Consider the following 15,804-nt stretch of genomic DNA (forward strand, 5'->3'; position numbering starts at 1 on the left):
AAGCACCGTAAGCCACAGCTGAAGACAGTTATACTCTAGTTCTTATTTTCCAGCCTCTCTGCAATGCAGTTGGTTAAGCATGGCAGTGTTACCACATTACAGGGAACTAGCACACACAGCCTGCATGCCCACCACCACACTGCTAGGAACGTGGGCACTTGGAGCTGAGGGCACAAAGCCCCACAGAGGGCTATTTTCACCCTCAGCCACCCCACATTGAAGCAGTTCCCAGTTTGAAGCAGCCAACACGTGCCAGCTAGCTGAGTCAGACACGCAGGGTGGTGGACATCACCATTTGGCTCAGCCAGCCTTTGGCAGGCACGCAGGAGTGGGCACTTGCGGACACTACCACTGCAGCAAAGTGTGGCCGAGGCAGGGCCATCCCAGGAGCTCCCCACGCCAGGCAGGGCCAGTGACACCAGGCTGTGGGGCCATGCCTGGTCAGGGCATCTCCCGGGATGGAGATCCACAGCCTCCATGAGCAATCTGCACCTGTGTTTGACCACCCACACAGTAAAAAGAGCATTTTCTTGTGCTCAGATATAATTTCCAGAGTCTCAGCTTGTGCCCACTGCCTCCTGTCCACTGAGTAGAAAGAGCTGGGCTGGGCTCCCTCCTGCCAGGCAGCCATGCGGACTGCAAAAGCCTTCTCTGGCCCAGGCTGAACCACCTCAGCTCTCCCAGTCCCTCCATAGGTGAAAGATGCTATACTTGGTATATGATTTGAAGGACAATGTCTTACAGATGTTTGCCTCATTGCTTAAACCCCAGCCCTGAAGCCACTGCAATGGCTACAAGCTGTGCAAGATGACCAATGCAGAAAAGAATGAAACAAAACGGTCTCTGTAACTTAGCCGTTACAGTCCAATTTTTCCACATAGAGACAGAAACTGCAAAATGGGGCAGATGCTTTGGTCTACAAGCAGCTGTGGTCCTGCTGTGCACAGCAAGTCTCCAGCTAACACAAACATCACACTGGTTCTTGTCACCATTTGCATCGCAGCAACAGCATCGCATCTCTTGGCCCAGCTGGCACAGAAGCACAGTTCCAAGGACGGGGATGTGACAACTAGAAAAACACAAAAAATAATAAACTGTGCAAACCACAAAAGTAAGAGCCACATACTCACTCACTATAGGTACAAATTCCAACAGGAATATCAAGTTATTCCACTCTGCATTACCATACACTTTTACTAAACGGGAGATGGACAATCTTTAACAGAGGCCTGTGAGGAACAAAAAAGTGGTAGTGTCCTAGTTGCTGAATTGGGCTCTCTTTTAGTTAACATGGAAGAGCACTAATGAAGATAAATAGATGCAAGCAAGGGAAAACAGAACATTAAAGCTTGCTCAGGTGATGCAGTACGGGAGTGGACTGAAATAAAGAAGACAGCAGGGGTGCAGACTCCACTTGTCTGCTTGCAGAAGCTTTATGCACACATACACTTACCCTGCAGCCTACACCGATGCTTTTTTCGCCTAAATCTTTACAATTAATTCAGTGGTTTGGTTCTGATGGGCAACAAAAAAAGAATATAACTTCAGCCAGCCAATTGCTAATTTAATAAACTGCTGCCTCGCATTTCTATTGTTTACATTAACTCTGTCATTTACCAGACTTTACGGTGATGAACGCAGATTGACTGGCAAGAAGCCACACATCAAAAAGTTATGTGCTCAAATTAAATTGTATCACTTAAAACTCCACAGTGCTACGACCTAGAATATTGAGTCTAGTTCACAAAGAGAATTTTCTGATTTTTAAAAAGTTGTAAATAGGACGAAAAAAGAGCAATTAGATTTGAGGATATAGAATTTCTTTGAACAGTGAGGCAACTTAAAGCCTGAGTCATTAGAAAAATCATACAGTCATTCCCTACCCATATGACACTGAAGTCTGCCATTCCACCTATTATTTAATTTCTCATCTGAGGTTATAGCACTCATGCATATATACCAGTCTATCAACATTAGCAGTAAAAGATTACCTCATCTGTGAAACAATAGGTACTTAACTTACACTTAGCGCAGTTGACAGCCTTTAGGGGAATGGCAGAGGGGAAAAAACCACCACCAAGTGCGTAAACTACAAGTAGTAAAAAGTATTCTGGTTTAAAAAGCTACCTGAATAAAGGAGCAGCTTCAAAACCAACCAAGCAGAATATATTTGTATGGAAGAATGAGACAGCTGATTAGAATGAGATTGGTCAGAGAAAAGTATTTGGAGAACTCGACAAGGAGCGGAAAACCAGCCTTGCCCAGCACAGAAATACCATATTCAAACAAAGCCGCTATCAGAGTGCAGAGTCAGTGAACAATTAAAAAATATCTTAAAATACTCTGTAATTACAGAGAAGACAGTCTTCACCTCCCATTCCAAGAGAACACATGGAAAAGGGTGAATTCTCCATGTGTGCTTTCTTCCTGCTCCTAGAGTCTGCAACATAGTTGTCTTGATCAGAAAAAAATAAAGCTTCTGGAGTACTAGGATACACCAGATTTGACTCAAATGAGCCTTGCTCACCTACCCTAGCATGTAAATAATGAAGCCACACCACTCCAACCGCTCAGTCTACCACAGTACCGCTTAGCCTGACAGACTTAGGTAGGAAACTATAGAAACACGTTTGTACCGATGAGTCTAAGCAGCACCACCTCTGCGTATCCCAAAATTTTGTCACACAACCAGCTCTGTGCCTGCAAGAGGCGATGGTGCCTGCACTTCTCTACTGCTCCCCACAAACCTGTTTGAGACTTTAAAGCTTGAAACTACAGCAGCGTAAGGGAAAGTCTTCAGCACATAATTAGGGCAGCTGTCAGTAGGTGTTGTCTCTAACCTCCACCCCTTGCATGCACCAAAGCCTCCCCACAGAGCTCAGCTGTGCCAGCAAGGCAGGATACAAGAACACTGCTAATGCCGTTTAGCTGCCACGGTTTACATTTGTGAAGAGCTTGCTGCTTTCTTTTTCCAACCCATACTTTGTTGGGACGTTTTTGGAACATTTTTTAACACTGAAACCATCAGGAATAAGATGACACAGAGATACCCATTCAGAGTCTCGATCTTAACTGGCCTGCAGGAACAACGAGCAAGTTGCCAGTACGGCTTCCAGCGACCTGGATTTCCTTGGGCCATTAGAGTGCGATCACATTTTCACTGGCCAGGAAGACATATGTGGCAGGGATCCCCCATGGTCAGTACTCTGGGCAGGAATCATCAAGCCCGTAAGGGATTTGCTAAAAGTATGCATTTCAAGCCAGCGCTGCTTAAGAGATGAGGTGCTGCTGCTCCTGTCCCACATGCAGCACCTTCCCACACTGCCTCTGGAAGGGAAACCGAGCCCAACAAGCGAGCAGCCAGGCTGCTTCAGCAAGCATAGATTTTGCATAGACTGAGGAGATAAGCACCTGAGCAAAGTTGCAGGACAAGCACAGGAGCAGGGCTCATACTATTAAACCCTGAGAGTCACAGGTGTGCCCGTCAGAGACCAGGGACTGTAACACTTTCCCCAGAATGGCACAAAACATGCCTGTCCATGCAGAGCCTTTTCTTACAGTGATTTAGCCATTTCTGGTCCAAGTGACTGCAGTCCATCCTCTGCAGTAGTTTTCAGCTATAAAACTATGGGCTGCATCCCAAGACTCAGACTAACAGCCCAGTGGATTCATGGAGCAGTACCTGAGAAACAAGACACTACCTACAAGGAGGAAGGAAACTGCATTTTGATCCACACTGAACAGGGGCTTGAGAGTCTCAAGGACGTTGTGGATGGCCTGTCTCTGCTGATGGCAAAGCACAGAATGCAGACAGGAATGCGAACAGCACAAGCAAGGCAGGGAGAGGCCAGAGGGCAGCTAGGCAGAGATCCCCTGCAGCAAGGGAGCTTTCTCACCAGCGTCAGAAAACATCCACCGGTTTTCTGAGACAGAGAACCTTGGAGTTCAGAACCTTTAAGAGAAAGAACCTTTGGAGAGCACAGGGGCTGTCCGTACGTGAAGAGGCATTCACAGATACTACCTGGTGTTAGATTTGTACGGTCTCTTCGTGACAACATCCACCTAAAAGGATGGATGGAATGGTGGAAAAAGGAAGAAGCCTTCTTTGACAGGATTTAGAGCAAATCCCTTCAGGATCTAGAGTAATGGATAGTGCATGAAAAGTCCATTTAGCACAGACCTGATCCTCAGCTCCATCAGACCCTGCAGTATTTCCCAGCGTTATAGCATAGGAACACAGGAGTCAACAGATGCACTGCCTTGAATCTCAGGCAACACTCCCAATGCTTTACTAACTTCTCTAGATGAGGGATCTGGGAGAGTAAGCGCTTGAAGAGCCTGAGAAAACAAAGCTTTCCAGGGACCACAACCAGGAATTACACAGACTTAAAAGGAACTCCGCAAAGCACGGAAATAAGCATCTCATTTGCCTAAGACGACAGATATGCATCTTTTCATAAAGTCATATATTCTTTTGATCTCAGTGCCTCCTGGGCAAAAAAAAGGATAGCTGCAAATCATAAACAACAGCAAAAAAGCGATAGGTTACTGCTTCTCAGACCAAGAGAAAACACAATATCTACAAGTATCTACAATACCCCTGACAATCTCATTATGGATCCCAGCTGTTATCAGAGCAAAGTATGCCAGATAGGAAGCTAAATCAATACAAAGCTTAAAATACTAGAATTAGAATTTTTGCTAAGGCTTTAAATGTAATTATTTGCTTCACTGCCATCTAGCGACAACTCTGCACAGTTCATAACAGCGATAATCACATAAAACAAGTTTAGATCTCCAAAAGCGCTTCAGTAATTTTATCATCTATTCATTCCCATATGAGAGACAGTCAGGTCCAGTGTAGTTGCTAACATCTGAACTATTTTTCTGGTTTTCCTACTAAAACTTGTTAACAGAAAGTGAAGCATGGAAAAATTAATGCATTTGCATACTGTGTGAGTAAAGCAATAATCTGGAATGCAGTCTTATGAATTAGCAATGTCAACATTCCTTTGAACAATATCAAAACATTATAAAGCCATTATAGCATAAAATGAGATTTGCAGGTTTTTAGTATTTCCTATAGGCTGGCTTCTGAAGCATTTCATTCAAAACCATGAGAAAGGAACAGGAACTTAAAATTTCCATCCTGGTTTGCTGGATAGACTATAAAATTATACACACATATCTCATAACTATGTCTGAAACTTTTTTACTTAAAGAAGTGGGAGATGATAAACTTTTTAAAAAAATGCCACTCTCAGGCATCCATCACTGTCCAAGATCAAAAACAAACAAAGGCGGTCTAAGCAAAAGATGCCAGGAGTAAGGTCAAGGGCCTTTACTACGGAGTAAGAAACCCACTGCTACAGCAGCAGTTCATAGCAAAGGCATGAGGCCATGAAACCAGCATGCTCTGGCAGCAAGGAGGCAAACTTCACCTACTGCAGTAACTGGGATGGCATGTTTGCAAATACTTGAACACTAACCTATTTTTGAAGCTGAGAAGGGTGGTGTAGAAATACCCACCTGGAGACTATTAAATCCAGAACCAATTTACGAATAGAACATTCTTGGCCAGGCTGTTAGAGGCTCACTAGCCACAGCCCAAGTTTTTGGAAAGGTTTAGTCTAAGTTTTTTGACAGAAATCAAAATAAAGAAGACAAGTTTTAAAAAGTTGAAATCCAATGTATTTTTACAGAAGTTAAAGTTGAACTGGAGTTTGCTGGGACAAAACACCCATGCAAGATAACACAGCTAAGGACAGCAAAAAAGCTGGCTGCACACTGGCACCGATCTCTGCAAAGCACCGAGGGGAAAGACAGCGTGTCAGAGCTGATCCCAGCACAACCATTTGTCACGTACCTGATGCAGACCTAAGGAGGAACTGAGGAAGTAAGATCGCAGAAAACATTAAATGAAGTGTTTCAGTGGCGACAAAGAACCCAATCACCATGAAACAAGATTTTCTTAAACCCCATTTGTAAAACAGTGCACAGTATTTGTCTGTGGGATTTAAGGAAGCTTATCTTAACTGGAGCAGATACAGAGAACGGCTGGTATCTTCAGGTCTTGCAGAAATACAAGAAGGGTCTGGGCTTGCTTCACCACAGTAAGCGAAGTCTCAGCAGAGCAAGAAGCACACACAGGGCTAAGTATCAGATATGGAGATGGGTTCTTTAAATGAAAGGAACTGGTACAAGAATATATGAAAGTGTCCACAGAGACAGTTGGGCTGGAAATTAGAATAATGTTGCTAAGTATAGCAATAAGGCTCCAGCACAGTTTTGTTAGTGAAGTGGAGAAAGGGAAATAGTTGTACACAGTAAACCTGATAGGCTTATGAAAACTAATGTGGCAGGACTGCCTGCAATGATGCAGTGGATGCCCAGCTGTCAGTGAAGATGTGGCAATGAAGACCTCAATAGCAGAACAGCTGTGCAGCATCCAGAGACTGGCCATCAGCACACCTCAGCCCTTTCACTGGGAATTCTAGAGGATGCCTATTTCACAAAGCTTTTGCCATGCTGGGGAGAGAAAGGTGGGGTCTTCTGTTTTGCTTTGGATTTAATTCCCATTTATTTTCCCCAGAACATAATGCTGGCACTGCTCATGCCGCATCCTGGATCTACAGCTGCCAGTGGGACTCCTGAAAAGCACTTCAGCTGAAAACCTACAGCAACACAAATGATGGGGTACAATTTGTCTTATGGAAAACTGCCAGGTAAAATACTGTTGGAAATTTCGCGATTGAGATGTGTTTACTGTATTACCGTCAGTTCCTACCAACATTTTAAAGAAGCCAGTCATTTCAGTAAAGGCTGTCTAAATACTGCTGAGTGCTGCCACTGTGGGTGTCAGTCCCGGTTTACCACACCAGCCAAGTTCAGAGTATGAACAATTTGAAATAAAATGTGATACAGTTTTATGAGACAAATCAAGTATTTTCACAAACATTTACACATGAAATCTTAAAATCTCTAGAGACTGATTTTTAAATACAGTTCAGTAAACTAAGATTTAAATGAGTGTTTTAATAAGCCTGAAGAGTCGCTGGATCCAGAGTCCTATCCCTTAGGTAAACAGATTGCCTTGGCTCATGAGTTGCATTCTGTCAAGACAGACAACAGCTGACACCCTGTAATTGTGATTAATAGTTCATCCCCGATGTGCTGGCACACGGCTGCACCCACCCACACCCCATGCAGTACGATGGTCACTGCAGACCCCATCCTGCAGCAGGGAGCGCCCAGCTCCACCTGGATGGCAGGTGGGTTATGGGATCTCAAATCCTTCTCACATTTCGCTAACTGGATTCACTGGCTCTCTCTACAGAGAATTCCCTCCGTGTTTCTTCAAATATTGCAAAGAAATGTTTATGTGCACAAATCGCCCCTGCCGCATGGCAGCCAGCGCCAACCAGAGCCCCCCGAAAATGGCACACCCGCTGTGCCCATGGAGCACATCCCCGTGCTGCAGTGGAGCGGGTGGCTGCCATGGCACAGCCACAGCAGCCCGTGGCAGGGACCAGCCCCGCACACAGCACAGCACCCAGCCTGGGCCTCACCTGAGCTGCCAAGCAGCATTCACCCATCGAGCTGGGTTTTCTGGTCTCCTCAGGGCAGCAGGAAGGCCAGGCAGGGAGCTTGTGGGCAGCACAGGAACCTTGGGAATATATACACACTCACACCCTGCATTTTTTTTTGCTGTCAAACTATGTGCCAAAGCACCCTTGTATTTCAGCAGGAAGCACAGATGCTGTGCTCAGAGGCTAGCAAGCCATTTGTTTGACACGTGCATTACTTCAGAGCACTGTTTTAAAACCTAGGTTTTCCAGGCTGGTTAATCTGAGCAGCCTCCAGAATTGCCCAGAGATGGGACATTTTCTAGAGGGTGGCTCTAGAATGGCCCCGTTTGTAGAACACTAGAAACATACTTTAAACTTCTTTTCCCTCATTCACACAGATGATCGTCTGAGCCAAGACAACAGTACCTCATCCAACTCCACAGCAGGCTTACTTGGGAACTCCACACACAACGAATTCACCACCATCGTCTTGCCTGTGCTTTACCTCATCATCTTCCTGGCAAGCATCTTGCTGAATGGCCTAGCAGTGTGGATTTTTTTCCACATAAGAAATAAAACAAGTTTTATATTTTACCTCAAAAACATTGTGGTTGCAGATCTTCTAATGACACTGACGTTCCCATTCAAGATAATCCAGGACTCACAGCTGGGACCATGGCACTTCAACTCCTTCCTGTGCCGATACACCACAGTTCTGTTTTACACAAACATGTACACCACAATTGTGTTCCTCGGACTCATCAGCATTGACCGCTACCTGAAAGTAGTGAAGCCTTTTGGAGACTCCAGGATGTATAGCATCACTTTCACCAAGATCTTATCTGCCTGCGTTTGGGTTGTAATGGCTTTCCTAGCTTTACCAAACCTGATTCTTACAAATGGCTACCCAACAAAGAAGAACATAGATGACTGCATAAAGCTGAAATCTCCACTGGGAGTCAAGTGGCACACAGCTGTCATTTACATCAACACCTGCATGTTTGTAGTGGTGCTGATAGTACTGATAGGATGCTACATTGCGATATCCAGGTACATTTATAAATCGAGCAAACAATTCATTAGCTCATCAAGCAGAAAGAGAAAGCATAATCAAAGTATAAGGGTTGTCGTGGCTGTATTTTTCACTTGCTTTCTGCCATATCATTTGTGCAGAATACCCTTTACTTTCAGCCATCTAGATAAAATTTTAGATGACTCTGCACATAAAATCTTGTATTATTGTAAGGAAATGACACTGTTCCTGTCCGCATGCAATGTCTGTCTGGATCCAATAATTTACTTTTTCATGTGTAGATCATTCTCACGAAGGCTGTTTAGAAAATCAAATATGAGAACCAGAAGTGAGAGTATCAGATCACTTCAGAGTGTTAGAAGATCAGAAGTGCGCATATACCATGAATACACTGATGTCTGAAGCCACACCCACAGACTTTTGATAATTTGCAAGGGTGTATGTATATCATGTAAATAAAAGGTATCTTTGAGTATCTGACCATGGAAGTTCATTAAGGAACGTGCAGACATACACAGATTTTCCATTGCAGCTTACTAACATCCATCTCAAAATTCAAAAGCTTAAATCCACACAGAGATCACGTTCACTTCAGAGGGGGTTTGGGGGTTGTTTTGGGTGGGTGGGTGGGGGTTTTTTAAAGGCCAGCACAAGCTAAGGATGCCTCAGCTCAGAAACCAGGAGCTCCAGGAGGCCCCAGCCAAGATGGACAAGCTCTGGCCTTGGAGTGGGATCCAACATCCTCGGGGTTCAGTGGATGGCTGCAGAAGGGCTTGTAGCAGGTGAAGGCGAAGAGGCGGCCCATGCTCCTGTGGAGACCCCTGTGTGCCCATTGGCAGGGCAGCCATGGGGCTCGGTCTGCCAAAAGTGTTTTGCTGCTGGCCGACCACCTCTCAGCTTTCCCTCTCGGGCGTTCATGGCACTGGCAGCACCATCTCGTCCACAGATCAAACCTAGCAAAGTGCTTCTCACCCCTTTCAAAATACCAAACATAAAAAATTTACACACGACCCTCGTTTAAGTCTCATCTCAAAAAAAAAAAAAAAAAAAAAAGAAAAGAAAAAAGGCCAGAACCCACCAAACAAAGAAAGAGACTGTTAAAACAGCTTTTAATTCCCATTAATCTCATTCTAAGTGAGGGCACAACAAGAAGTGTCCCTTGACAGACTTGCATGTGACAAGACTAAGCAATCAACATCAAACTGAAAATTCCATTTCCCAGCACTTTCTATGCCTGCCTCATACAACACAAATAAGACTTGAAGCATTAGGATTTTTTTTAAATTCAAAATTATTTATAACTTCAGCTGCTTTCAATTCTTGGAAACAATAATAGTGTGCAATAAGCATGTGAAATTCATTTTTGGAGGGCAGCTCAGGCAACACCTTTATGGTATTATTTTACAACATGGTACACACAACCAGAGCAGAGGAAATATTAAAGGAGAGGATCCAAAATCAAGGCAAAAATAAAAAAGGAATAATAAAAGGCCAACACAGCAGCTGCTACAGGACAAAGTGTTGACTAACAGCTACATTATTTAAAAGAAGAAACCAAGCCCTGGAGAGTCCCCACTAGAGCTCTGTTGGCTGGGAGACCTCAAGTCGTTTCAGTGTGATTCTGGCAGGTACTCCAGACTTGTTAACAACAAGGGCACCGCTTGTCGCAACTGCTGTGCACACATTCCCGAGCTGGTTCTGCACCAGCTCGTCATGGCAGAGCGGGGCAGGCAGCCAAGCTGGCTGGGGCACCCACACGAACATGGTGGTGAGAGCCACAACAGGGTCCAAGGCTGCTCCAGCAGCTCCTCTACCCCAGGACATGGTGCAGGGACCTCTCAGGGCAAGGCAGAGGCAAAAAGACAAGTTCCTTCTCCTTTCATAGCTGCACTCTTCAAAGGAGGCCATCTCCCACCAAAGGGCACGGGCCACGGTTGCCTCCAGTGCTCCCCAGCAAGCTCAGAGCAGCTCAGCCAGGGGCTCCAGCCCAGAAGGCAGGGACAGGGTGAGCACGGGCTCCCCAGGGACGAGCTCCCCAAGGGCTGGGAGCAGGACTTGCAGAGGTGTGGGGAGCCACCCCCAGGAGCATGAATTCAGTCGCTCTTGGCTAACACGACCATGAATTCGCAGCGCTCCAGGAGCAGCCCGGGCAGGAGCGGAGCAGGGACAGCCCCAGGCTCAAACACTGCGCTGCACAGCCCCGACACCTCCTCCCCTTGCCCTGCCACCTCCCCAGGCACCCTCTGCGGCACCGCAGAAATCAGCAGGGAGGGTAAGTTTGGCCACTCAGCCTGTCCACTACAGAGCTGAGGCTACAAGGATGTGTTTGTATTTAATCCTATAAACAGAACAATGTTTATATGAATCATGTTGTCCTGTACTTCACTGGGGATTAAAGCAGAATCGTTTGGAGTAAAAGCTGCTCATACAAAAAATAAAGAGCCAACCTAAAAAATACAAATTGCAAGGAACTGACAGGTGTTTTGAACAATCAATTTTTATATGTATCTTGTGCAATGTAGTGCAATTGAGCAAACAGAAGATGGCAATAGTCCATCAGCAAGCACTTTACTCACATAAGGACTTCCTTTTAACAAAAACATTTTGACAAGAAAATCCTGAAAATGCAGCATTCAAGTAACAAGCAAAATACTGCATTGGAACACTGCATGATGAAGTTTTCTGCTGAAACAAGGGGTTGGCTTTGGGGTTTTTTAACAGTTTAGTTTTAGATTCTGTTTTATACATAATGAAAAAGTTTAAGTGTAAGATCATGTTTGGATAATATATTTGGATTAATGCAAGTATTCTGAAACAACTTACATTGTTCAGGGGAGATCATTTCTGGAAAGGAAGATAGGATATTTTGTATATTTATCCTACTTTAAATAAAAATACTTTAAATGGCTAAAATACCACAGAATAAACCCTGCTTTCCAATCAGCTCTGTAGAAAACTATGTTCACACACAACCTCAAAGACTAGTTCTGGGATAAAGTTTGCCATTTTGAACTCTTAGGGGTCTATGCACATACAAAACCAAATGAAGAGAGCCACTTTTGGAACTGGGTTGCATAGTTTAAATTCTCGTAAATGAACAGCACACTGCATTGGTTTTGTGAAATTGTAATATTTAGGACTGGAGATCAGTTACATAGACAAAGGCATTAATAACCAAAGACTCCCTTATTAGGTCTTATGTGGTTAAAGAAAATAAAGACCAAGTGCATCTGGTCTCCCTTTTACATTGTAAGTAATAGTAAATCAAATCACAGAAAGGTGTATGGCTTGTTAAATTGTGCTCAATAATTAGCACATTAAATTCATATATACACATACACCACTGGTCTCTGCTTTGCACCTATTCCCCTTTTAACACTTTGACAACACTCCCAAGGCTACAGGAACAGGCAGGTACACACAGCTTGTCTTCTCCACTAGAGGATATGGCTACACAACATCTCCCAGTAACAAGCTTATTTACTTATGAGGCTGCAACTTCCCCACTTTGTGCCCTCCTGTCCACGTGCACATTACCCCACAGTAAGGCTAAGGCAGTTGGGTCATGCTACTGCACATTCCCTGATGTGCTCCATGGGCTCAGCACGCAAGACAGATAGGTATCATTGTATTTTTACTTTCTTAAAGTCTTCTCCAGTATTAATTTCTTGAGCTGAATTTTTCTATGTAATATAAAGCTTATCTTGATTTACCCAAAACCACCTTTTGTCTTGCAAGAAGGCATGCAGACCCATTACAACAGGTTTTACATCTGCTTGGAGAGAGATGTTAGACTGCGCAGTCAAAACTGTGAACAACTGCACCCCTTACTAGATGGGACTACAGCTAAGCCTGTTACTAGTGGACAGGCTATTTGCAGAGTAACGGTGCTACAGGTAAAGATGGCTCTTCCCACCTTCATTGCCCACTACTGCTCAGAAACCTTTGCCAATTGCACCATTGGAACTGATGCTCATGGCCTGCTAGACTTAAGGCTGCTCAACCACAGACAGGCTATGCGCTTCCACCAGTCTCCCCGATACCTGGTTTCACCCAGGATCTTCCATTCTCAGCATGCTCTAGCTCCTCCTCACCGTAAACAACAGACAGTTGAGTCTGTCTCCCACACACTTCACTGAACTAAGTCCTATCAGAAGCAGATCACAGAATAAGCACACACCTAAGATTAAACTGAAATATCCTGACTCCCTAGACAATATTTTCAATATATAGTACAGCAGAGTATTTCTATGTGTAATGTATGTACACACAGACACACTCTATAGGATTCATCATACGTACGCAGAGCAAGAGAGCTTGAACCCCTCTCAGAATTGTAACCTTTTTCCAGGCAGGTGGTGGACTACCTACCCAACTCCAGCAAAGCCCAAAGAGATACTTCAGTGAAAACATGCCTGTTTGTCCGTAACCAGGGACCACAAAGGCCAGGCAAGGAGACTGCAGACCAGGTGTGCAGGATTCTCCCCTTGCACAGCAGGCAAGCCTGCACACCAAATGGTAAGCTCAGTGACTGCTGAAAACATGATCAGATGGCCACCCACATCTCTTCTAGCATGCAGCATACTCCCCTTACAGGATGTGCACAAGCACATACTACACTTTCTCACTACCCACTTCATTTTTTAACTAAAGGCTGCATTTAGATAGGATCTCCTCCTAAGAGGAACAGTACTGCTGTTCCCTAGTATGGATTCTTACTACCAAAAAATCTACTATCCAAAGCAACTGCACCCGGGGTGATGCCCTTCAAAGATCAACCCAAAGATACCCTTTCCAGGGAACCAAAGAGATAAAGCAACCAGTAGTTTTGGGAAGTGTAGGCCCACAAGGGAGCAGTGGGGCATCCATATGAACTCCTGCACCACAAAGAGACGATGCAGCCATGCACTCCCAGCACACAGGCCAGCCAAAATGAGTCTCTGCTCTGAAGCCTGACAGCTTGGATGCATACAACACTTCACTGTAAAATAACCCCCAAAATAAGTTTACTTTATCTTGACAGGATGTATGTGTGATAATCCTTTATCACTGTTTTTTGCACACACTTACATATACAACAGTTCTTTGATGATAGCATTTGTGAAATATTTTCCCAGGGCTAAAAATGAATTATAAAACAATCTCCTACTCCCCAAGTACCAGATAACTATAATTTGTCTGGATTTGACATGGAATTTTAGTCCTTAAAAGTTCTTCTTTAAAGAAAAGAGTACAAGAAAGTTTGTAGGAAAAGTCTCAGGCCTTGATCTATTACTGTCACTTCAGAGAACCACGTGTGGACATAGGCATATGTAAATTTTGGTTGTGCAGTCTGAGACTCCCATTTTTTATAGGACCCTATAAGTGAAACAGGGTTTTCCAGGTGGAGGCATGACAGCAGATCAGACCCAAGAACGCAAGGAGCACACAATTCATGAATATTTGTTTTTGTTTCTCTTTTTCTTCATTTAGGAGGCTTTGCATTAAATTGTAATTGAGTAGCCCAGCCAGAACTCTCCATGCCATGGGGTTATTTTGGAAGAAATGTTATTTGAACATGTACTTAAGAGACAGCTCCAGACTGCTATCTGTGCAGAATTTTTGTCACTACATACATTATGCTCTTTACTTTTGAGGTTTCTTTAGAATAAACTTTACTGTAGCTTTCCATCACTGCAGCTTCCTAGGAATCTTAAAAAAGGAAACTAAAACCCCAAAAGTTCTAAAAAATCTTTAGAACATCTTTGTACCGACGCACACCACAATCTCATGAATCAAGCAATCATAATTGTGTAACTAGCACAACTGTGACTGGGATTATTTAAATGTGTCTCAGCCGTGTTCTCAGCTCTCCCCACTGGACCCTGTGCAGGAAATATTTGCCAGCAGCTTTGCTACAGGAAGACACAAAATCCAGAAGTCCTGCAGTACTTTTGTAGTTAGCATGCCTTTTAGTAGGATTATTCTATAAAAATATTTATCTTGTTCATCCTGCTTTTATCAATTCAAAAAGCTTGGCCACAGATACAAAACAATCTATGTGTTTTCACATTTAGTGGGGTTGGAAGCACTGACTACTTAATTAGAAGGTTTTGATAATGGGGTGCAGACCTGTAAGATTAGTAGCCAGAGATACTGCTTATATAGGGCAATGGTTTGGTGTAAGATCTTTCATTTAGAAAAAACCAAGTCTGAATGTCACCCCTATTCCTGTTCGCAAAGGCTTCAAGAGCTGCCACCCCAACTTGTACTTCTGCCATCAGACACATGAAGATCCACACTACCACCATCTGCCCTTCCAGTCACCAGACATGCTCTGATATGCCATCAGTTTTCTCCCATGTCTGTCTATGTGTGTGTATATCTTCCAGTTCCGATACACAAGTCCATCAGCAGGACTACAAAAAAAGTCTCTTTTCATAGGCACTGAGCTCAGACAAAAAGTTAGAATTATTTTCTTAACAAAATGCCAGCTAGACCAGCAGAAGTGAATTTTGGATTTGGGGGGAAAAAAAGACTTGTATAGCTAACGGTAAAATACATTATCAGTTTGCCTTTAAGCCACCAAAATTATACAATATACAGCAGGGGTCTTCCTTAGTAATCATGCTCACTTGCTTGCTTTCTAACCCTTTGGAAATAACACCTGTTTAGATCCTTAAACATTAAATTTCGCTGGCATTTTGAGAAAATATCCATGTCTGCATAACAAAGTGACCCTCCAGTTTGCCTTGCTGTTTAGAGTCATTCCAATGAAGTGAAACTGTACACAGAGCTGAGACATCCTGCCCACCCTTTAAGCTCTTAATCCCCTGTGCTGGACAACTGCTTACTTCTCTCACAAGCATGCAAAAAATTATCTGTGCTGCAACATTTAATCCATCAGCAGATTACATTTGAAAACACTGCGTTTTTCCTTCTTTTGGGACTTACATACTCATGGAGAGCTGCACACTTCGATCTTTTACTGGAGGCAGCACTGTGACTGACATACTTAGTTCTAGTTTAACAATTCCAAATAAGTTTTAACCAAGAATGACATTTCAAACCAGAAAGTGCAGCCATGCCATCAGGCTATCTGACAGCGACATATTTTCATGAAGTATGAAAAAGTTATCCCCAAAGTTGCTCACGCTTGGATTCTGTTATCTTTCCGCATATTACCATTTTTAGAATAATTTCATATCAATGGCTATGAAGCTT

The 15,804-nt window shown here is 43.8% G+C and overlaps 2 protein-coding genes across 21 annotated transcripts in view; one reads left to right on the forward strand and one right to left on the reverse strand.

Moving 5' to 3' along the window:
* The window catches only part of MED12L (mediator complex subunit 12L), a 150,413-nt gene that overhangs the window by 69,451 nt on the left and 65,158 nt on the right, over positions 1-15,804 (reverse strand). The gene's annotated exons all lie outside the window — the stretch shown is intronic.
* GPR87 (G protein-coupled receptor 87) lies at positions 7,214-9,128 on the forward strand. Its single transcript, XM_055723488.1, has 2 exons — positions 7,214-7,271; positions 7,967-9,128. The coding sequence occupies exons 1-2, from the start codon at positions 7,214-7,216 to the stop codon at positions 9,001-9,003; spliced, it is 1,095 nt and encodes a 364-aa protein (XP_055579463.1). The 3' UTR covers positions 9,004-9,128.

This window comes from Falco cherrug, chromosome 11 (genome assembly GCF_023634085.1).
Source record: "Falco cherrug isolate bFalChe1 chromosome 11, bFalChe1.pri, whole genome shotgun sequence".
Classification (NCBI taxonomy): domain Eukaryota; kingdom Metazoa; phylum Chordata; class Aves; order Falconiformes; family Falconidae; genus Falco; species Falco cherrug.